General features: G+C 44.6%; 2 protein-coding genes across 6 annotated transcripts; one reads left to right on the top strand and one right to left on the bottom strand.

The window, feature by feature from the left end:
- Window positions 1-3221: 3221 nt before the first annotated feature.
- Window positions 3222-21263, bottom strand: MIS12 (MIS12 kinetochore complex component). 4 transcript variants are annotated; one of them, XM_090025314.1, is made up of 2 exons: window positions 20788-21263; window positions 3222-5901 (listed from the first exon to the last, which is right to left on the bottom strand). In XM_090025314.1, the coding sequence occupies exon 2, from the start codon at window positions 5861-5863 to the stop codon at window positions 5234-5236; it is 630 nt and encodes a 209-aa protein (XP_089881440.1). In that variant the 5' UTR covers window positions 5864-5901; window positions 20788-21263; the 3' UTR covers window positions 3222-5233. The 4 variants fall into 4 exon arrangements, with proteins under 4 accessions (XP_089881440.1, XP_089881438.1, XP_089881439.1 ...); XM_090025312.1 differs by lacking the exon at window positions 20788-21263 and adding an exon at window positions 6016-6326; XM_090025313.1 differs by lacking the exon at window positions 20788-21263 and adding an exon at window positions 6050-6326.
- Window positions 6390-18061, top strand: DERL2 (derlin 2). Of its 2 annotated transcripts, none has more exons than XM_090025309.1 (7): window positions 6390-6614; window positions 7027-7092; window positions 9513-9586; window positions 11419-11512; window positions 12064-12259; window positions 13374-13481; window positions 15139-18061. In XM_090025309.1, exons 1-6 carry the CDS (start codon window positions 6522-6524, stop codon window positions 13466-13468), a joined length of 618 nt encoding a protein of 205 aa, XP_089881435.1. In that variant the 5' UTR covers window positions 6390-6521; the 3' UTR covers window positions 13469-13481; window positions 15139-18061. The 2 variants fall into 2 exon arrangements, with proteins under 2 accessions (XP_089881435.1, XP_089881434.1); XM_090025308.1 differs by having other exon boundaries at window positions 6459-6614; window positions 13374-13464.
- Window positions 21264-21388: the final 125 nt, after the last annotated feature.

The following is a 21388-nucleotide window of genomic DNA, read 5'->3' as shown; positions in this document are numbered from 1 at the left end:
GGCAGGGGGTGCAGGGAGTGTGGTCTGGCCCCAACCAAGCCCTGATTCAGATGTGGAGGGAAAGGGCATGGCCTGGCCTTGCCAGGGGAAAAGCAGTGAAGCCTGGCTCCAACCAGCCATGCAGGGCTTGGGATCTGCAAATGTGGCAGGGTGGGAAGGGTGGCCATATTAATGACCACAGGCCAGATTCCAAGGCCATAGGCAGATGGCCCATGGGCTTCATTTGGCCCATGGGTTAGGGGTTGATCACCCTGATGTAGTCATTGCTATGTCTATATTCTATTATGGGTATTTCCCATGATTCTGGGCTCTGCTGGTTGCCACATAGGGCCAGGTGGGATTTCTTTCCCCTTCTGCTTCTAAAAGTGTCAGGGTAAGCATTGGGTGGTGGTTGTGGCTATGGCTGGGGGTTTTGACTGTAGGTGACAATGCTTCTACTGGGAATTAAACCCAGAAGTTCCTGGCTAGGTCTTGCCCCTTCTTCTTAGGGTCAGTCCTGTCACCATATTTGGAGTCAGAAAGGAATGTTATTCCATGGTTGAATTGCTGTAGTCTGCAATGTTTTTTGCTTCCTCTGTAGCTGGGAGTGTGGCCCTCACCTGGGTTGTCGAGCATTTATTAACAAACCTTGCAGCAGTAGAACATTGATGACCATGGTCTCCCTGTTTTACCTGTGGCAGATTTAGTGTTATGTCTTGTGCTGTCTGAGCAGACTTAGTAATTTTGTTAAGAGGTTAGACAATGGATTAACGTAGGATGGTTTGGATAGGGATGGTCCTGCCTCGGGATGGGGACTGGACTAGATCAGTGTTTCTTAACCTGTCTTATATACCCTGGGGGTACATAAGACATGGGCAGGGGGTACGTGGGTGCTGCGTTTTGGTCTTTGCCTGCTCAGATCAAAAGTTCCAACCACTGCCCCTCCTACCATGTCCGGTGCGCTGGGGCTTTCACTCCCTAGTGTCGGTGTGCCAGGGGACAGGGAGGGAGGCCCCACACCAGGCTGCTTTGCCCTGGGCTGTGGTGGAAAAAGTGGGACTCAGCTCACGGTGGCAAAACCAGAAGAGCCATGTGGGACTTCCAGTTTCACTTTTGCTGCATCGATCGGTAGGGGGTACGTAACGTACCAAAGGTTGAGAACCACTGGATTAGATTACTTCAACAGGCCCCTTCCAGTCCTACATCTCTATGAATCTATGCTAAGCATGTGGGTGTTAAGAGGTGTTGCCAAAGATCTCATCCTGAAAATGGAGAAGGTCTTGGCCTTTCAGAATCACTGTATGTGACCTGTACCCAGAATCCCCAATGCCACTTTTAACAAGAAAATGCCTGCTTCAGGCAATTGCCATTTCTTCAATGTTATAAAATGGATGACTAGCTTTGTTAATTTATGATATGGGTATTGATATCATGAATTTAAACTCTCCAAGTAGTAAGTTCTGACTAAATGAGTATCATGGATGGTTATACCTCTCCTACATACTTCACTGATATAATAAAACATGGCATTATTTTCCTATCATAACAGCTGGCTCTGTGTACGCCAAAAGGTCTGGGAGGTACTTTAGCACCTCATCTGAATCGTAGCTAGTATGTGCAAGGTCCTGTATTGTCTGCTAAGTCTACCAAAGACATATAACAACTGTAATTTTAACATTGTGTCAATAAAGCTTTTAATTCCGACTTTCAGAAAGCTAGTGAGGCAGCATTATAAAACCTTGCTATACAAGACATTCTGTTCCTGCTTATTTCTATGACACTGCGTGAAAGAGGGGTAACGTCCTGACGCCCATGAAATCTCTCTCATTTCTTTTACTCCAGAGCTGTTTCCTTAGGCCTGGCAGAGAAAAAGACTATATAAGGACATTACTCCCCCTGTCCAAAAATGTCTTCTGAATATTTGTTTCTCAAGCATAATCTTACATTTTTAAGATTTTTTAAAAAGCTATTAATTTAAAAGCCTATTTTTAAAACCTTATTGTGTGCTACTGACATGCACACAAATTAATTGTTCCCTTAATGTCCTTCATAGAAGAATAATACCAGAACATTAAGTCTCCTGGTGAGACATTTTATCACTACTTGGAAAGGAATTAGACTTAGCATGTGCTTCCAGACAATATTCAACCCCCGACAGATAAATGCTTCCATTTAAAATTGATTTTTACAAAGAAAAACAGAGAAAAGACATCAGGTTACGTAACTTTGATAGCAGGTGAATCAAAGTAGCTAACATCTCCAGGAGGTCTATGGAAGAAGTGACTTTTTGTTTTACAGATATGATCTTCTCCCTAGGCCGTTCATTTGGGGTAGCAATTTGTATCAGTAATAGACAGTCACTTAATTGCTCTTTAGCTGTGAGAAGCCTGAACGAAGAGAAAAAAAATCCTGTCAAGAGTAATGAACCTCCTGGTGGCTGTGAAAACCCATACTAGTTCAAATAGTTCTTTATCATTGCCCATACTTGTGAATTACCTGAATCCAAGATGAACCCACAATAATTAGATTCTATATATGGAGAAATATGTTACAGTTTTCCATATATGAAATCTAATTATAGCAGGGTTGTCTTAAATTACTCCCTCCCCATTGCTATAGCAGGGAAAGCAGTGGCAGGGGAAGGCAGCTGGCCTTGCCCCTGCCTTGCTCCCCTGCTGCCTGCACCACACTGTAGTGCATGAACCCCAGCCTTCCTCCCCCTTGCTGCTTACCATTAGTTGCATTTCAGCCCTATCCTGACTCAGGGCATGGAGCACACTGGGCAGGCACCAGGGAGGCAGAGGCTGTAGTGGGGTAAGGAGGGGCAGTAGAGAAGGCCAGACTCAGGGCTGGAGCCAGAGCTGCAGGAGCTGCCTGCTTCTCCTCCCACCATCCCATACTCAAATCCAAGATGAGGAGTTTCTCTCCTCTCCCTGCCCCCTCCCATGTTGAATGGGAAAAATAAAATCTCATCTTGGATCCGAGTAAAATTAAGTATTCATATATAGAAGAAACAGCTTCTCAGTTTAACAGCATATATGCTTAGCCCTATCAGAAAAACAGTGACAACCTAATTTAATTTGTTTCAAAATAAAGCCACAGGGTCTGAAATACTGGGTGGTCATAGAGAGTTCCATAGCATTTGCACCTTCCTGTTAACACATGCAGTCCCCCCCCCAACCCGGTACAGTACTTGCCTTTATCCATGGCTTCACATAGTATCAGCACTCATAAACTATGTGCAAGGTTTCAAATATGTCTTTATTGCAGAGACAAGATATAGGCATACAGCGTGCACATAGCTATGAATCTCATACAACATTCTGTCTGCTTAGCATTCAGTTTCTATTAAAAGAAAAAACAGAAGAATTCTGATTAGCAGAAAAGTTATTTTGTCATATATAAAAAAAAGAAGGGAACAATATTTTCCAAGTCTATGCGAGGATACTAACTTTATATTAATATGGATTTGGAAGACTCAGTAAACTAACCACCCATAGCAGGGTCAAAGCACAAGAATCATATTTACACTGATCTGAATTGATATTTTTACCCCAAAGTCAAAATGTTGTTTGTTAGCCAGCTTAAGGTCACAGTAAACTACAGGTAAAATACGTGATTACTTTACTTTCTTTATCCAGCCTGGAGAAAAGGTATTTAGTGAATTTGAATGGTGAGTTTAATGTCTAACAATTACACATTTAGATCAATCTGGAATTCCTTTTTATTTCAAAATCGTGCCTATCTTTGGAGTTATTTATTGTACTCTACCAACCTTCTTCCTCATTTTTTAAAGGAAAAAAATGAGTTACACAGCTGAAAGAAAATCTTATTCTAGATGGTTATTTCCCCTAGAAAATGGTATTACCCACTTGCAATTATAAACACCAAACATCAGTATCATTGAGCATCTTTAACCTTCTGATTCTGAAAGCATTATGGACCTTTCATTTGAAACCATTTTTTGATTACCATATAAAAATCAAAATAGTAGGTCCCAGCTCCTGTTCTGTGGACCTATATAAGCACATAAAAGCTATGAATGCCTTAAAAGAAGCCACTTTGAACTGCACCCTGAAAAATGCATTTGCTGTCTCCTCACCTTCTGCCTTCCCAAATTAATTCTTGTCTGCATTTAGCCTCTTACTACCATCATCCAACAATTACCTGGTCTTTAAGTTAAATTATCCAGTTAATTTCTATTTGTTCTGCTGTAGATCTTTAAATACAATTCAGCATGAAAAATAACCTTGTGAAGGATAAAATAGTATCTATATTCACAATTCTAGCATTCAAGCAGTTACTACAGAAATATTTTGTTTATATCAAAAAGTGCACTGCAACTACGAGTTTTTTTTTCTTTTACTAAGATTACTTACAGCAGCGATAAAAAAACATATTTCTGATTAACCGGAACATTTACTTTTCATTTAAGACATGTTCTCAATAGGAGAATATTGTGACAGTGCAAGTTCTGAGAAGTGACAGGTAATTTTTAATAAAAAAGCATAGACTGACAGTAAATTATAACCTATAGTTTTTATAAGTTTGGGGAAGAAAGCTGAAAAACATCACTAGATATCTCATTTATAGGGCACATTTCTCTAGTCACCAACTACAGAAATCAAATTATAGGAGACAGGAAGGCTCACGTGCCTCCTGAATCCATCGGCTTGTTCTTTTTTCCAGTTCCTGTTCTAATCCTCTCTCATTATGATTAGCTTTTCTTTTTTTTAATAGCAGCTATACAACACGCTACCTATGGTGAACACCCCATTTTGTGCACAGCTCAAGAATAAGTAGCAACTCCAGCATAAAAATTAACAGAGTTCCAGTTAAAAGTAACAGAGTTACCACAGTTCTGATTCAGCCTGAATCTGAGTCTGCTTCGGATACCTTGGTAACTGAGCTGGCAGGATTTAAATATTACAGGGGAAAAGCCCCTGTGCTGAACAATGTGCGTGACATAAATTCTAACTTTACACATGCCTGCTAAAGAACAAAATGAAAACAGACTATTCAGGCTCCTGACCAAAGGAGTGGATCTTTGTCAATCTACATTTAGAAAACTTTAGGAAGGGAGAATTATGAATTCCTGGAATACTTGTGTTGAATAATTCCCAGTCAAAACCGGATGTGGGTGGAGGTGTGGGAGATTTCCTTATGCAAATATCTTTGCAAAGATCAACACATTTCTGGTCTAAAGTGAATTGTCTTATTGGTTTCTGCATGTCCTTTCAATACTTCCTTTATATTAATTGGATGAACTTTTGGAGAACTTTTTGTTTTTCTTTTCAACCTCCTCCAGGACGTCCTGAAGTTTCTTAGAACTTTGTGTCAAGAAGGCAAAGCTTTCCTTGAAGTTGCTGGTCCCATGTTCTCTACATATGTTTTCAAGTCCATCAAACCACTGCAGGATCTTCTCAAGTTCTGTCTGAACAATCTTCTGTTCCTCTAGTTCTGCGAGTAGTTTCTGCCCTGCAGACACTTCAGCCTTGTACTGTTTCTGTAGCTCCTCAATTTCAACTTGAAGAGGCTGAAACTCTTCCTTACTGTACGGGTACTGTTCATGGACCTTGTCTTCAGGAAGCAAGGCATTTTTAGGGATGCTTAATACTAGCTGAAAAAGCACTTCTTCCATTTTGCTGAACAGCTGATCAAAGCGCTTCTTCATGAAGAGAAGAAATTTTTCTGTGTTCTTCCGGATGTGAAGCGGGTGGATCTTCGAGTTCGGGGTGCTGTCGAGCTTCTTCAGAATGACGCTTTCAACCACCAGCATCACTTCGAAGAGGTAATCTTGAAACGCAATGTACAGCCGCAGCATGCACGTCTGAGGGGTGAAGCCAAAGAACTGAGCTTCGTAGGACATTGGATTCACAGACATCCTGGCTACGGCGAGTCAACCCAAGGCCACGTAGAAATCTGCAAAGAGGAAGAAAAAAAAAAGGGAGGTCAATACAGACTTGAGTTTTGGGATAAGGAGCAAGGTTTCAGCCTCGCGCAGGGGAAGCAAGAGTTCACACCAGTGGAAAAAACCTGGTTCTTCAGCTCGCTCTTGCCAGAGACTTGCCCGGGACACTGCGCCGGCCTCAGGGGTGGCTGCTCTCCCAGGAAGCACGGAGCGTGCGTTTGTCCGGGCTTTTCCCTCAAAACGGCTTGTGGGGGGGGTAACCTGGGGGCAATCACTCCCAGAAGAGTTTCTCCCCGGAGGGCCGGTGCCTAGACGTGCCCGGCTTCCCTCAGAAGAGCTCAGCCCTCCAGCAGGGCCACGACAGCCCCGCAGGCTCCGGACGACGCCCAGGGTAAAGCCCCTCCGTTCCCGGGCTCCAACTGCCGCCCGCGCGCGCCTCACGGCCGCCGGCCCCGCCCCCGCGCGCGCCGCCCAATGGCCGAGCGCCCAAGGGGAAGCGGCGCCCCCTTCCACCGATGAGGCGGCAGAGGAGGAGAATTGGCCGGCTTCCGTCGGGCGGCAGCGGCCCCGATTGGCTGGCGGCGCCGCGGCGATTGGCTGGCGGAAGCGGAAGCGGCGAAGGCGGCGCAAGATGGCGTACCAGACGTTCCGGCAGGAGTACTTGCAAGTGCCGCCCGTGACGCGGGCCTACACCACGGCCTGTGTCCTCACCACCGCCGCCGTGGTGAGCGCCGGGGAGGGGCGGGGCCGCCCACGAGCGCCCGTGGGTGCCCCGGCGCGGTGTCCCCCGGCGGAGCGGGGCAGGGTGGGGTCGTATCCAAGGGCCCCCGAGGGGAGCCGGGTCCCTCGGGGTTGTGCCGGGCTCCGCCTGCAAATGTCACTGTGTGGCCCGGCCTGGTTCACGCCTCTACGTGGCTCAGTGTTGACGAGGAGCAGCCCAAGAAAAACGTTAGTCTGAAGGGGAGGGTAACAACTGATTATTGTAGGAATGGGGAAAAAAAATGACTGCCACCTTTGGTGTTTAAACACGTGAACGAGGGGGATTAACGAACCCCTGTCAGGTTACTTCACCGTGGAAGATGCAAGCGGGCTTTGTGGAATGGATTGATCCCATGACACGTTCTTTTCTGTTCCAGCAATTGGAGCTCATCACACCATTTCAACTGTATTTCAACCCGGAATTAATATTTAAACACTTCCAAGTAAGTACTTCTTTTGTATTCTGAATGCTGTTTCAAGAGGATGAAAGTTATAAATACTTGTTTTCAAACCCAAGCACGAAGACGTTTACCCTTTTTTTTTCAGAGAAATGGAATCATTTTAAAATGAGGATCGTCATGCTGGTGGAAACTCATAACTTTGATTCTTTAAAAACAGACACTATCTCTTTACATAAGAAAAGTTCCACGTCAGTTTTGTTGGTTGATAAGTGATGCATCCTAAAGTGTTCACTTTTAGGTCAGGAGTGTACTTGGTAGCTGTGCTGGGCTGAGACAAGAGGACATACAAAAAAACTAGAACTCTTGGTTCCAAAAGGATACCTTTTATTTTATTTCCCAGTTGGTTTAATAAAAGGTATCGTTTTGGAACTGAGAGTTCTAGCTTTTTTGTATGTTACTTTTAAGTCACAAATGCAAATGCTTTCACTATATTCAAGCATATAAAATGTTTGTTGTCTCTCTTATTTGCAGTGCTGCAGCCTCTACTGAGCGACTACAGAACCTATTGCACTATATACTGCTGTACAAATGCTAGCTTGGAAAGCAGTATTTACATCTGCACACACTTGTAAGATGACTTTCTGCAGAAATGTTTTCACTTTTAGTTGCAGAGAAATTGCTTTCCTGGGTATTTTTTATACCCTCTGGTGTAGTTTTGCTGTTTGCTTTCAGAAACAGTACTTCAGGTGGTATTACCAGATTACACAGCCTGTCTATTCTTATTAAAACTGTTAAATTTTAATTTTGATAATGCTTCAAGCCTTCTTGGTTACTCCTCCTTCCCACTGATCAAAGGTTATGTTGTTAGTTGGCTTGCCACTCTCCCTCCCTGCCAGATTTTCTCAGTGAGCAGGCATTTCGGGGACCAATGTCTCCTGTCGGAATGAGGTTTCTTTATTTTCTGAGAGAAGTGATTGTTTCAGGGGGCCCAGATGCGTCTGCCCCAGGTAATCAACAAATGCAAAAGAACACTGAAAGGGAAAGCTTGTCAATTATAAACTATAGCTATAGCTGATCTACCTGACAAGTTGTTCCCACTCCTACCATAGGCAGCATTTGTTTTCTGAGTAATCAGGCTGGCCACTGACATTTTTTTGGCACTGTTATCTGATTGTGCATTCTATCCCAGAGGGATTCTGGGTGAAATGTTTGGGGCCTGTTTGGAAGCAACAGGAATAATTGGAAATGGGAAAGAAAGCCATGGTTCAGCTATGGGAGTGAAGAGGAGGCTGAAGTGTATGCAGTGTAGTGGCTCACCTTGACTCGAAAAAGAGTTGGCAGTGAGAGGGACTGTGCTTAATGAGTGGTACCATATATCTTATTCAGATGGGCTGCACTAACCTGTCTTTGTGGTGCAGGGGTTGCATTTATTGTAATGGGGATAATGAGAGTTCACGTGACTTCATAATATGCATAGGGTCAACTGGATTGGTCATGAGACAGAACTGTAAAGGTATGGGGGAGAAGAAGGGGTGTATATATTTTCTAAGGTTGGGTATTTGACCAGTCAAATAAAACTCAGTCAATTGGCCAGTCAAATCTCAGGCCAAAATTGTAACAAATTGCCAATAGGTCAAAATAACACACAGAAAAAGCACAACTTTTCCATAAAGAAATGTGTCAAAAAAGTCACATTTCTTTCAAGAAAACTACAAAAATGTATTTTTTTGGTAAAATGATATAGTGATTGACCAGTCAAAAAATATGTAGTCTGTTGACTGGTTGATTGACAGTATTTGACTGGTCAGTCGACTAGCTTGCCAGCCCTAATTTATTTATAGAAATATTTAGTTTTTGCAAACCAACCTCCCCACCCCTGCAAAGAACGGAAGGAAAAAGCCCCACTATGAACCACGTGTCTTATAGTCGTGCTCAGTGTTGACTGAGTTTGGTCAACTTCATAGTTGGTTTCCATTGCTGAGCGCATGCTGCTTTTGGCAGCAGTTTAATGATAGACAATATATTTAATGAGGTTTCCTACTGTGCAGTGATAAGACATGGGCCCCTTCCCCCCCCCACAAAACTGAGTCTTTTTTCTCTGTGCCAGTTCTGAGGGGGATGTGGGGGGACACCTTTTCTTGTATTCAAATAAATACCTTGTCCTTTAATTTATCTTTACTGACACACTGATATAACACATGAAACTGTCGGTTGCAAAATGTATTTTATATTACTTAATCTTTGATGTTCTTACATGTTGTTTGTTTCTCTGAAGAGCCTGAGAACAGCAATAGGTTTCTCAGTCTTCAGCGTAAGATTTACAGAAGCTCAAAAGTTTATTGGAAAAAAATATGAATCATTTTAGCTGGTATTGATAAACAAGCACTTGTTCCCATAATAGTTTGGAGGGCAATCATTATATTTATATTGTCCTTTCTCTGTTTTTTCTCTTATGTTTACAGATATGGAGGTTAATTACAAACTACTTATTTTTTGGACCGGTTGGCTTTAATTTTTTATTTAACATGATTTTTTTGTATCCTTCCTTATGTTTGTCTCCCATCTTTGGAACACAGAACTTTGCACTGTAGGTAAATCTCACTCACTACACAGGGGGCTAGTTTTGTACCATTGTTGACTTAGTGGGGGTTAGCATTATTGACTTTGCTGGTAGTGTGATTGGGCTCCACAAAGGAAATTCTTCTTTCTACTCGGTCAGTAAGAATTCTGCCATTGAATTCAGTGGGGCCAGAATTTTCATCTTAAAAGTTTAACCTAACAACTTTTCCTTAGTGACTTACTAGAGAATATTACTTTTAATCTGGAAAAAATCTTTTAAGAGTAAGAAGGTAGTTCATTTTCCATTACTACACTACTCCTTTTGAATAGCAAGTCAGGCTTCTGATTGGATTTGTATTCTATGGTGTGAGCAGCTGTTCAGTTAGAGCTGGACTTAGACCAGGGGTGGGCATTTTTTTGGGCAGAGGGCCACTTACCCAGATTTGGCAGGCTGTTGACAGACGCATGGGTAGCCCTGCGCTGTGACAGGTGCCCCACCCCTTGACGGGTGCCCTGCTCCCTGATCACCATTTTGAGACCAATGTCCCAGGGCCAGCACCAGTGAGGCCCAAAGCGAGGCACAGGCTGGCAAGGGTCTGTGGAGCCAGGCTGGGCTGCACCAGCAGGGAGTGGGGAGCTGGCCTGGCTCCATAGAGCCCCTCCCGGCTAGGACCCCGCACTTCTGCCACCCTGCTTTGGGCCCCGTTGGTGCTGGCCCCAGGACACTGGTACAGGCCCCGTGCTCCTGCTGGCTCCCTGCCTGCTCACACCCAGTGCCCCCCAGCCTTGCTAGCTGAGTGTGGGGAATAACGGCCCCTCGCCTGCCCCATGGTCGGCGCCCCACGCTGCAGGCACTCGCAGCCCACATGGGGCTGTCTGGAGCAGGCACAGGCAGCCCCAGGCAGGCTGAGAGCAGCTGCAGCTTGGGGCGCTGACCATGGGGCAGGCGAAGGGCTGCTTTTCCCTGTGCTTGGTACCAGCTTGTAACCCGCCCCACTGCCAGCCTGGCTGTGGGGCCAGGTTACAAGGTGGTGCTGAGCGCAGTGGGGCAGGGAAAGCAGCTCCTCCCCTCCCCATGCCTGGTGCCCCAAGCTGCAGCTGCTCTCAGCCTGCCTGGGGCTGCCTGTGCCTGCTCCAGACAGCCCCGCGTGGGCTGTGAGTGCCTGCAGCGTGGGGCACTGGCCATGGGGTGGGCAAGGGGCTGCTTTTCTCCATGCAGGGAAGGAGCCCAGCGAAAAGCTGTGTGGGGGGAAGCAGCCCCTCCCACACCCCGTGCCCCATGCTGCAAGTACTCGCAGCCCACATGGGGCTGTCCAGAGCAGGCACAGACAGCCCCATGTGGGCTGCAAGCAGCTGCAGCGCAGGGCACCAGGCATGGGATGGGGAGGGTTCGCTTCCCTGCCCCGCCCTCCTTCCTTGCCTGGAGTCCTACCCCAACACTTACCTGAGCTTTCGAGCTGGGGGGCAGGGCCGGGTGGGCCCCGCTGTTGTGGGAGCCCACTGTGCCTCCTTTGGGTCCTACTATTTTTGACAGGAACCAAGGGCAGAGAAATATTAATTTTCTACCTTTTTTTTAGGGGCCCTGCGGGCCGGATAGAATGGCCTTGCATGCTGCATCCGGCCCGCAGGCCGTATTTTGCCCATCCCTGACTTAGACCAACAGGCTTACTTCATGAAAGTCAGTACTTGTCTGATGACCCTTTGACCTCTCCTTTGATCTTGGAAGCTGCTGTAAAACTCAGGCTGGTATTTTCTTAATTTTTCTGGCAACAGATTTTAGTGTTAAACTTTCCTGACCTATAACCTCAGATATCGTTATTGCCGAATGCTGGAGGAAGGCTCTTTCCGAGGTCGGACGGCAGATTTTGTATTTATGTTCCTTTTTGGTGGGCTTTTAATGACTGTATCCTTTTAATGCCTGAACAAAACAAAAGATTCTTTGAGCAAGAGTACAAATCATAGGCCATGATTTGAAAGTACATAAAGAGGAAAATGCTTTTTGTCAAATGAGATTTGTCTTCTAGTAGAATTCAAAACTTCTCAGATCTCAGTGTTACTATTATGTGTATGACTGATCTTACAAAACCTAATATTAGAGTTAGGAATTTAAAGATGGAATTGTAGGTGTGCAGATATCAGGATGGAAGGGAGATATTACTGGGTAATTATGTACCTCAAACCTGCCTACAGATAGAAAATAGTAAAAATGAATCCTCTTGTATTGTACTTGTAGCATACAGTTATTAAACTGTAGTGACTGGGCTGACTGAAGACGGATTTAACCTGTTGATGAAAAATTGTTTAGCAAACTATAGAATCATGTCATCATTGATCTCCAGAATTTATTTTCCGTGCACCATTTCCAACCCCCCCCCCCCCCCCGCGCACATTCAGATTTCAGTTTTCTACATCTCAGGCACATGCACTGATACTTTCTTTAACTGCTCTTACCAGCTTTTTGGTTTGTTTGTGAACTTGGTGTTCTTGGGTCAGGCATTCACAATCATGCTTGTGTATGTGTGGAGCCGCAGAAATCCCTATGTTCGTATGAACTTTTTTGGTCTTCTCATCTTCCAGGCCCCATTTCTACCTTGGGTACTCATGGGCTTTTCACTGCTCTTGGGAAACTCCATTATTGTGGATTTATTGGGTAAGAAGTTCTAAAAGAAAAATCTTATATGTTTAGTTGAAACTGTTTCTAGGTAGAGTCTCTTTTCCATCTAGTTAGACTTCTCCTTCAAAGAGAGAAGGATTATTAAACCATGTTGACTTCTTAATTGAATATCAAGCACTAACCTGGCCAGAAAGAGGTAAGTAGGTATTTGTGTTTTCAGTGACCCATGATTGTGGGTTCTGGGTAGTGTTAGTGAGGTGGGGGGAGGGTTCCACTTCACCTTTTCTCATCCAGCCAAGCGTGTGCATGCTTAGTTTTCATACTTATCCAAAAATCCTTTGCACGGGCTTCACAGGTATTTCAAGTGAAGATGTTGTGACCGTCAGGGAAGTGAGTTTTGGAGTTATTAAAAACAGAGGTGCTCAGTCCATGCAGCTGAGCCATCCTTGGCACTAACCTTGCATCTGGGGAATTGCTGGCAATTGGCCTACTGAATGTGTGGTCACAGCAGTCTCAATTCTTTGCCTAGGATCTAGAAGACTGGACACTCACCTATTCAAAATGTCATCTCTGTCTGCCTTGCTCATATGACATTTTAATCTTTGAAGAGTTGAAATACAGAAATGCCAAAACATATTTTCTATGGGGCCGGGCAGGAATATTAGAATTATACATTTTCTTAGAGGAAACAGTTATCCTCGGTAAAGACCTTTCTTTCCCGGAGTGTCCTTTTCTATGTCAGGTCTTAATTGTTCACATACACAGTGATGTATCTGTGGTGTCACATCAATTAAAAGATCTTTTGGTATTTTGGTTCCCTCTTACTTGGATAAAGCTATAGGCACCTGACTGGCCAAGAGACTTGCGGCTGTAAAACAGCTTGTATAGACTTGTCAGTACAAATAGAGCGTTACCATCAATGTGTTTAAGTTATTGTGACACTTTCCTCTTGTATTTTTGTGACTCAGTCTGTTGTATATCATCTACCATAGTCTTTAACGTTAGCATTTGTATGTACTGTGCTTCTTACTTGATATCAGGTTATTTACAAATGGAAGTATGTGGTCTCTCTCATAAAAACAAGCAAGTGATGGGGTATTTTAAAGGTTGGCAATGTTGAAAATCACTGTATTTTTATCTCTGACCCTAGGGATTGCAGTTGGGCACATATATTTTTTCTTAGAAGATGTCTTTCCCAATCAGCCAGGTGGAGGAAGACTTCTCAGAACACCCTCTGTTTTGTAAGTAGTGTCTTCAGGTATGGAGCATACAAATAATATGTGTTTAGCCACAGTGTTGCATTCAAATATCCTCCTTGTAAACTGATAATCTGAGACAAAGGAGTATGGTGTTATTTGTCTCATTCCATTTTCTCAGCTTCTGTAGTTGCACAAAAAGGTGGGAGCCGAAGACACTTTCTCTAAGATGTAGTCCAACTGTGGAATCTGCCACGCTCCTACGTCAACTAAAATTTGTTGCACCTAGAGTTGCAGAAAGCTGATTATAAGACAGAGTTTGTAAGACTCCAGAATATAAATCTGCTGTTACCGAGACAAGTTTAATATGTCTGATATCTTACTGACACATTTCCAGAAGGTTGCAAAAATAGACATCATGTTGTTAAGGTGCAACAAACCTCTATTTTTGTGAAAACTTGGTTTGTTCAGAGCATACAAGATCCAGAACCCTCCTCAAATGGTGCAGGGCTATACTGATCCAATCTTGATATGAAATGTTTTGTAGGAGGCCATGGGTATCTCAAGTCTGGTATCTAAACACGGAAGTACTTGTTTATATGGGGTAATAGACTGGCCTAGTTATTCCAGGAAAAACTCCCTTAAATGCATATTCTGGGAAAGGGTTTTTGTTATTCCAGAAGTGCAGCTGAATTGTGATTTCAGAAAAGTTTTTCTGATCTATTTCCCTTTGTAGATAAGGGCAACAGTCAAATGTTGGGAGGTGCCTATTTTGTCTTACCTGGCGAATGCATGGCAGTGGACCAAAAAGGCCAGTTTGATTTGTGACTTCACATTAAAGTGTAGTAATCCAGGCACCTGTACGGTTGTGCTCAAGTTCTAACTCTTACTATTATTTTTTGAAGGAGTTGCTCCTTATCCACTGGTTAGCAAGCCCTCTTCCTTAAGCATTCTTATGTGGCCCCCTTCCAGCGGTCTTCTGAGTGACCTTTATTTGAAGGTAGTCTTTTTTTTGATTGCTATTGCATTGGTGAGCAGAATCAGCAAATCAAGCCCCCTTGGCCAATCTTGCTTTTAAAAAATTCCACATAGCAAAGATGGCATTGAGCTCTTATTCCACAAGTTTTTCTGAAGTGGTCAGCCTTTGGATGCAGTTTCCAGTGAGGCTACAGAAGTGGTTTCTAAGTGGAATCAAGTACCTGCCTGATTAATCCAGTCTCTTTGGGTTACTTCCAAGTACTTTTCTTACTTATCATTGTTTTGCCTAGTCTGTTCAATGCTTGTGTCAATTGGCTTAAATTGAGTTTTGTCTCAGCTAGTTGAGGAAACTTAGCACCGGTTAAAGAAACTTAGCGCCTTTGATAGTTTAGATATCCTTTCTCGGAGATGTGCTAGAATGATTTTTCTAGCTGGCAGACAAGGCTGCTGGCTCAGCATCTCCCACTTTATTGGTAAGAGTAAGGCAGATTTTGAACTTGAGGCTTATGATTCATGTCTTTAAACTTTATTTTAGAAGGGGCTTTGTTTTTGGATCTGCCCCATGTAGGTTAACCAATTCCCAACAGAGCAAATGTAGTTTGGATTTATACAACATAATAGCATATGACTCTTGCCATTGCAATATTCTCATTCAGATACAGTTTGAAATACAAATTTATGCTAGACTACTTGCCAGTAGTGTGGAACATGTATTTCATCTATAAACTTCTGTTTTTCCAGGAAAGCAATATTTGACATGCCGGAAGATGATCCCAATTACAATCCACTGCCAGAAGAGCGACCAGGGGGGTTTGCATGGGGGGAAGGTCAGCGCCTTGGAGGCTAATAAATGGCCATGCCAACACCCAGACACAAGCTGGGAGGAACTAAACTGAAGTACCACATTGGAGAGCCTCTCGCTGCCTTGTTGCAGAAAGGACATTTGACAGCTTTATGGTTCCGAGTACAAGCACTTTATGAAATGGCTGTTTAATTCAAGACATTACCAGAAGACTACCTGTGTCCCTCCCCATCAGGGGTTTTGCCATGCTGGCAGTGAAAGTATAATCTAGTGGAGCCAAAAACAATTACAACTGGAAACCCTTTCCTATCAGCTCCAGTTAACAAGACCATCAATAACTTGTTTAAACATTTCTAAAAGCATTTTTCAAGCTATTTGATACAGGAGACTGTATGGGGAAACTTTCAAGGGGACAAAATAAAAACATTTTGATTTTAAGCTCTTCTTGTTGGATAGAAGCAGGTGTGAGTCATTAAAAGCATGGTTCTCTCTCTTTGTTATCAAACTTTGATCTGAAACAAAATACGCTAAAATTCAGAGCCCGAATTGGGATTTTAATTCTGGAAGATGCTGGTTATTTGCCTGGCTGATTTTTATGGAACTGTGTAGTTGCAGTATACAAGGGAGAGGATTGTTTGTGCTGTTTGCTAGATTTAATCCTTGATCTCTGAGAAGCTGCTCATAAGAGGGATAAGTAATATACACGTCTGTCCAGGAAGAACTGGAGCAATACCAAGTCACTCCACAGCCACAGAATGGCTGTCACAGGATTTGCTTTGTGACTACATAAATGGATCAGAGTCAAATTGGTGACCCAACTGAGAGACTGCACATTTTGCTTCTGGCTACTTGAAGCTGTCTACCCACCCTAAAGAATTGTGGAAGGTGCGATGGGTGTGAGTGTGTACTGTCTGGTGGAGATTCAGGGCAAAAGGTTGAGATCTTCAAATCTATTAGATCCCCTGACAACTTCTTTCTTTCAGTAGCTGTCAGGGAAGGTTCTTTTCAGCATAACAGCTGGTACAGATGGCAGCATGTCACTAAGTTCAGATCTTTCTGAAGCTAGATAATGGCTTGGCCTGTATAACAGGGAGCCAGAGGCTCCCGCTAACTTTAAGGCAAGAGGCAGTAGCAGGGATATCCCAAGTGCAGGGGAGACTGCATGTTATGTATGGAAAGGCTGCAGGGGAATAGACAGCCAGAGACTCATAGGCTGCCCAAAATAGTATGATAAGGAGAGCCCTGCTCATCAGTAAGAGTACAGCTAAGGCAGCAAGTGTAGCAGTTGTAAGGTGCCCTGAAGGCTAACTGTCAAGTCCAAAGTGAAAGCCCTTGGGAGTGGCTGAAGAGCCACCTGATCAGAAGGGGCAAGAACATAAGATCAGGGCCTGAGAACAGGCAGTCAGCCTGGCCCTGCAGGGAGCAGAGATCCTGAACAGGCTGGCTGCTGTAGAGGGACTAACTGGCACTGAAGATGCCCTAGGAATGTCAAGTAAAGGGCTTGTAGCTTGCAGGGAAGTATGACCTAGTGCGGGATGGTTTTAGTTACAGCCAGTGTGCTTGTATTTTTAAGTTCTATACTTGTAGACGAGGTGTGGCTCTAAGGGGTGAATGAGGAGCCCACAGCGGGATGGCTGAGGGGCACAGCCAGGTTTAGAGTCCTGCCAGAGCAGGACCTAAACTAGGAATGTCCTGGGGCTGGGGCCTAGCAACTGAGGGGCAAGATGGCTGGAAGCCAAGGTCCGGTGCAGTGGACCCAGGCCGAGAGGGGTCCAGCCAGAGGAAAGGGGCCAAAGCCAGGAAGGCTGAAGCCCCAACAGTGATGTAGAGCCCTAACAGTGTACTGGGGGCAAGGCGTCCCATGCAAATGATAACTGGTAATAGCCTTGAGGCATGGACAGGGCTGTAGGGGCAAGAGGCCATGAACAGCCCTTATGGCAATAGGTGCCCTGAGAGCATGGATGGGCCAGGAGGGCCCACTCAGTGCTTGAGGGGCAGCATTGGGACAAAAGGGGTCAGAAAGGGATCTGCTGGCTGAAAGATGGACCAAGGCTTGCTTTGGGACTTGAGGGCAGCTTCCCTTTTTATAAATCAACTAACTACCTCAGGGCTTGGCAGGTAAGAGAAAAGGGAGGGTACCTTTTCCCTTGGGAAAAGTGGGACAGAAGTCAAGTGGCTGTCAGGGGGTGTCATGGCTGCCCCTGGAGGCATGATCCTGTTACAGCCTGGAGTTTGTATCTTAATTTATGTCCTTCAAAGGATCTTGCTGGGCATATAACTGTAGAGGGAAATTTTTTCCTTTCCAAGTAGCTTTTAATCTATGATGATATTGAAGGACCAAGGAGACTCTGGGTATTAGCGGTCAGACATTTTGATTGTAACAGGGCAGTCTTTTTCAGCTCAATGTTTGCACAGACAGAAGCACTTGGTAGGCTGCAGGTAGAATATCAATAAGCAGGAAAAGATCCTGCTGCTGCAAAATAAACTAATCCTGAGGATTAAGGCCCAGCCTGGTCTCCTGAAACAACTTGCCGCTTTTAGCAAGCACTGCACTAGAAAGGTGGCTTTTTCTAGTTCGCCCATTATAATTGCCCCTGCTCAGATTGGAAGCAGTCTCTGAAAACAAAATAGCAATAACTTGCTTTTAGTGTGTGATTTTTTTTGTTTGTTTGTTTGTTTCCATGTTTATTCTCCCCAAAAATATTTGAAGAGCATATAAATCAATAATTCTCAACCAGGCTGGCACTGTACCCCAGGGTACCTTGAGATCCTACCAAAGGTGCTGCAGGATTTACATGATAAATCCAGAGATTTCAAATAAAAATCTATTGTGGTGGTGTTTCTGAGTTCTTTGCAACAGAAGAATTTCTCTGTTGTTATTTTTTTCTGCACTCAAAAAAAATGAGTGGAATCTAAGAGTTCCAGTTTCTTGAGGGGTGCATCAGGTCTAAAAAGGTTGAGACCCACTGAAATACACAGATGTGATTCAAGAGGCTTGATTTAAAAAAAAATAAGATGGTGGAATGATATGTCTGTCCTAAAATACCTTGTGATGTAGGTAATGTTCAGATGCTGCCAAATCTTTGTGCCTTGCCTCCTTTCGTATTTTAATGCCTTAACAAACTTGGACTGCTTATGGTCAAAACCATCTTTGTTTCTGTCGAACAGCTCCAACACCTTGATCTCTAGAGCATGTATCTCTGACAGCCCACAGGCTGCATGTGGCCCATGAGAGGTTAATATGTGTCCACCTTGCAATAGCAGCTGGAGTCTCCAGGTTCCCTCTCCCTTATCTGGCTGCTGCTTCCTGACTTTGCCCCAGGGGATGAGGCTGTGTGATTCCATGAAGAGCTGAGGGTGAGTCTGGGCGCATGCCAGGTGTGGGGGGTGAGGATCAAACCCGTACCTACACTGTGTAGAAGTGGGGGCCTGCCCATGCAGGTGTGTAGGGCAGCAGAGGTGGGAATTATAATGTCATGCCTGCACTGTGCAGTGGGGTGGGGAGCACCCATGCAGGCACAAAGTGCAGTGGTATGTTGTGGGGGGAGAGATTTGGTAGAATGCCTGGTGGGTACTTTGTCATTTGGAGTCTCCTGGTGCAGCACTGGGCCACATAGACCCCAAAAGCTTAAAGTTGGATTGCCCTGCTCTAGAGCAGTGGTCTCCAAAGTGGGGTGCGCAAGATGATCCATTGGAGTGCGGGTTAGAACTTCTATTTCTATTTCTATAAATACATAATGGGGGTGCGTGCTCAAATTTTTTACTGATAGGGGTGCGCAAATATAAATTACATACATTGGGGGTGCATGCTCAAATTTTTTACTGATAGGGGTGTGCAATCAAAAAAGTTTGGAGACCACTGACCTAGAGCATGGATACAGCTGACTGCTTCAGGGCTTTGTCTCCTGCCACCCTTTACAGTTTTCCTTAACATAAAGGGGAGATGGTTTTGGCAGGCAGGTACGGGCAGGCTGTGGTGATGGGTCATGCTGTTCCTGTCAGCAGGATGAAGTACTTTTTGCAGATACTGAAGTCAACTGGGATGTGTGGGTGTGTGTATCAAAGCAGAGAAGAGGAGACTGCCTGCTTGTCCATGTTACACTGACAGCAAGACAGCTGCTGGCTTGTTATAGCTTAAAATGTCTTAATAGTCTGCTTTACTTTGCATGTTTGGTGTTCTTGTTTCCTAGCTCCATTTACATGATATCCTACACTGGCACTTTTTTTTTTAATCACTTGAACCTTGTTAACATGTTTAACCTGCAAAATATTACCCCAGGTTGAGATTGGATAAAAATAAACCATCCTGGAAGTAATGAATTACATTTGCCTTTCCATAGAGAAGAACATAATCAAGGCTTTGATGCTGTTTGTGTCAGTGTGCTGAATCATTCATCATAGTAGTAGAGGAAATGATCTGTTATGTGAACAGAATTGCCCTAACCCATTTGAACAATATTAAACCTTTGATTGGAGCTGTGCCACCACAGTATATTTGCTCTTTATTCTGTAATTAACTCTGGCAGGCTCCTGTCCTAAAACAGCTTGTGTCTCTTGCTTTTGTCTGCTGAGGCTGTCATCAAAGCTTCAAAACACAACCTTCATAACCAAGCCCCTTATACTCCCAGGTAATCCTCTGTGCTGGGATACTGTTTTCCATTTTGCAACTTGTCAACAAAGTCAAAATCCCTCACCCCTTTCCTCCTGGACCAGGAGACAGCAGCTGATTCTTCAGCCAGAGGGAAGAGCGTTATCTCCCAGCATTTGTACTTGTAGGGCAAAGCTCCCATTTATTGGCCCACAGTATACTACACAGCTTCTGATTTTGGTCTTTTAGAACAAAATAATCCTCAGATTACTGTTTTTCTCCCAAAGCTGTTGTTCCTAGACTTCTTTCTCTCTGGCATTCCCTGGATTTTGTGTGCTTGAGGTCTTTTGGATCATGGTAGCCTTGCCTTCCTGATTTATCCTTCTGGCCTGTAAGGGACCCATATTCTCTGTTACAGTCCTAGAGGTCAACTGCACACTTCAGTTTAGGATGTCTACACGTGTGTCATGTGTTGAAAGTTTTTTCCCCCTCTTTATCTTGAGTACATTAACATGTTCTGAGCAGAGTAGTTAGACAATTTTGTGGATCTAGTGCACTGTTCCAGCTAGGAGGAGAAATTCATGAAGAACTTGGTATTATTTCTGATCAGTAGTGCTGGGGATGAGGTATGCCAGGTGAAGCGGCAGACAAACGTGTATTGTGGTGAGACTGTCATCAAACAAAACTGCATTTGGCTAGGACAGAAGTTAACCAACCTGCTTCAGGGAGGGAGAATGACAAGGCATCTTAAAAGGCCAGAAGTATATGCTGAAGCCTTGAACACAGTTTTGCAAGGTGAGGGCGTATGTGAAATTGCCAGCAGAAACTTCGAAAAGCCTCTTGGAAGGGTTGTTTCAGAGCTGGGAACGACTATGTGACGGCGTTGTTTTATAGGGCATGGAAGCGAGTGACAAGTGTGCAAAGTGCTTCTGCCTGTAGTCTAAAAAGGCTATGACCTTCAGATTTGTAAAAAGTTTGAAAATGGAAAACGTGATTGTACCTTGGCCGTGTAGAGAAACGACCTGTAGCAAGAGCGATGGTTCATCAAGCAGGTGCTGAGCGAGATCACGGTTCTCATGGCGTCATTTCACATCAATGTCTTTGGGTCACACGCGCAGGGGAAAGATGTCTTGCAAACCTTCATAATCTCTTTGAAACCTCAGGCGCTTCAGCCATGGAAATCTCGTCCGCGGACGAAGCAGCAGTTGGCGCGGCGGGTCCTGATAAGGCCCAAGCAACTCTTCAGTAGCTGGTATTTTAGGTATTATCTGACCTCGCCTTCGCACGTCAGTCAGCCTTATTGCAACCCAAAGAGCGGTTGTTGTTTTTTTAAATACAACTCCTGACTATTTGTGTGTCCCTCAGTGCAGCTGGAGGAGCTGCTCTGTGCCGGGCGCCGGTGGGATAACGTCCAGGAGAGACCCGGGGCCTGGGGGACCCCGCAGTGCCGCTGCTCAGCGGCGAGCGGCCCGCGCTTCCCGGCATGCAACGCTTCGCTAAAAGCCTCGCCCCCGGCCCGATGCAAGCCGGGAGTTGCAGTCCCGGGGGTGGGTGGTGTCGCCGCCGTGACGTCATTCCCGCGCGACGGCATGTACCCTTCG

This window comes from Crocodylus siamensis, chromosome 13, assembly GCF_052110815.1.
Source record: "Crocodylus siamensis isolate JL-2025a chromosome 13, ASM5211081v1, whole genome shotgun sequence".
In the NCBI taxonomy this organism is placed as follows: Eukaryota; Metazoa; Chordata; order Crocodylia; family Crocodylidae; genus Crocodylus; species Crocodylus siamensis.
The sequence above is the reverse complement of the archived record's forward strand: the minus strand, read 5'-3'. Positions and strand labels throughout refer to the sequence as shown.

What these genes read in the sequence shown, in the direction of transcription:
- DERL2 (XM_090025308.1), top strand. Translation starts at nt 6,522, where the DNA reads ATGGCGTACCAGACGTTCCGGCAGGAGTACTTGCAAGTGCCGCCCGTG. An exon ending in TCCTCACCACCGCCGCCGTG is followed by an intron (nt 6,615 to 7,026) that starts GTGAGCGCCGGG and finishes TTTCTGTTCCAG; the next exon opens with CAATTGGAGCTCATCACACC. An exon ending in TTGGTGGGCTTTTAATGACT is followed by an intron (nt 11,513 to 12,063) that starts GTATCCTTTTAA and finishes TGCTCTTACCAG; the next exon opens with CTTTTTGGTTTGTTTGTGAA.
- MIS12 (XM_090025314.1), bottom strand. Translation starts at nt 5,863, where the DNA reads ATGTCTGTGAATCCAATGTCCTACGAAGCTCAGTTCTTTGGCTTCACC.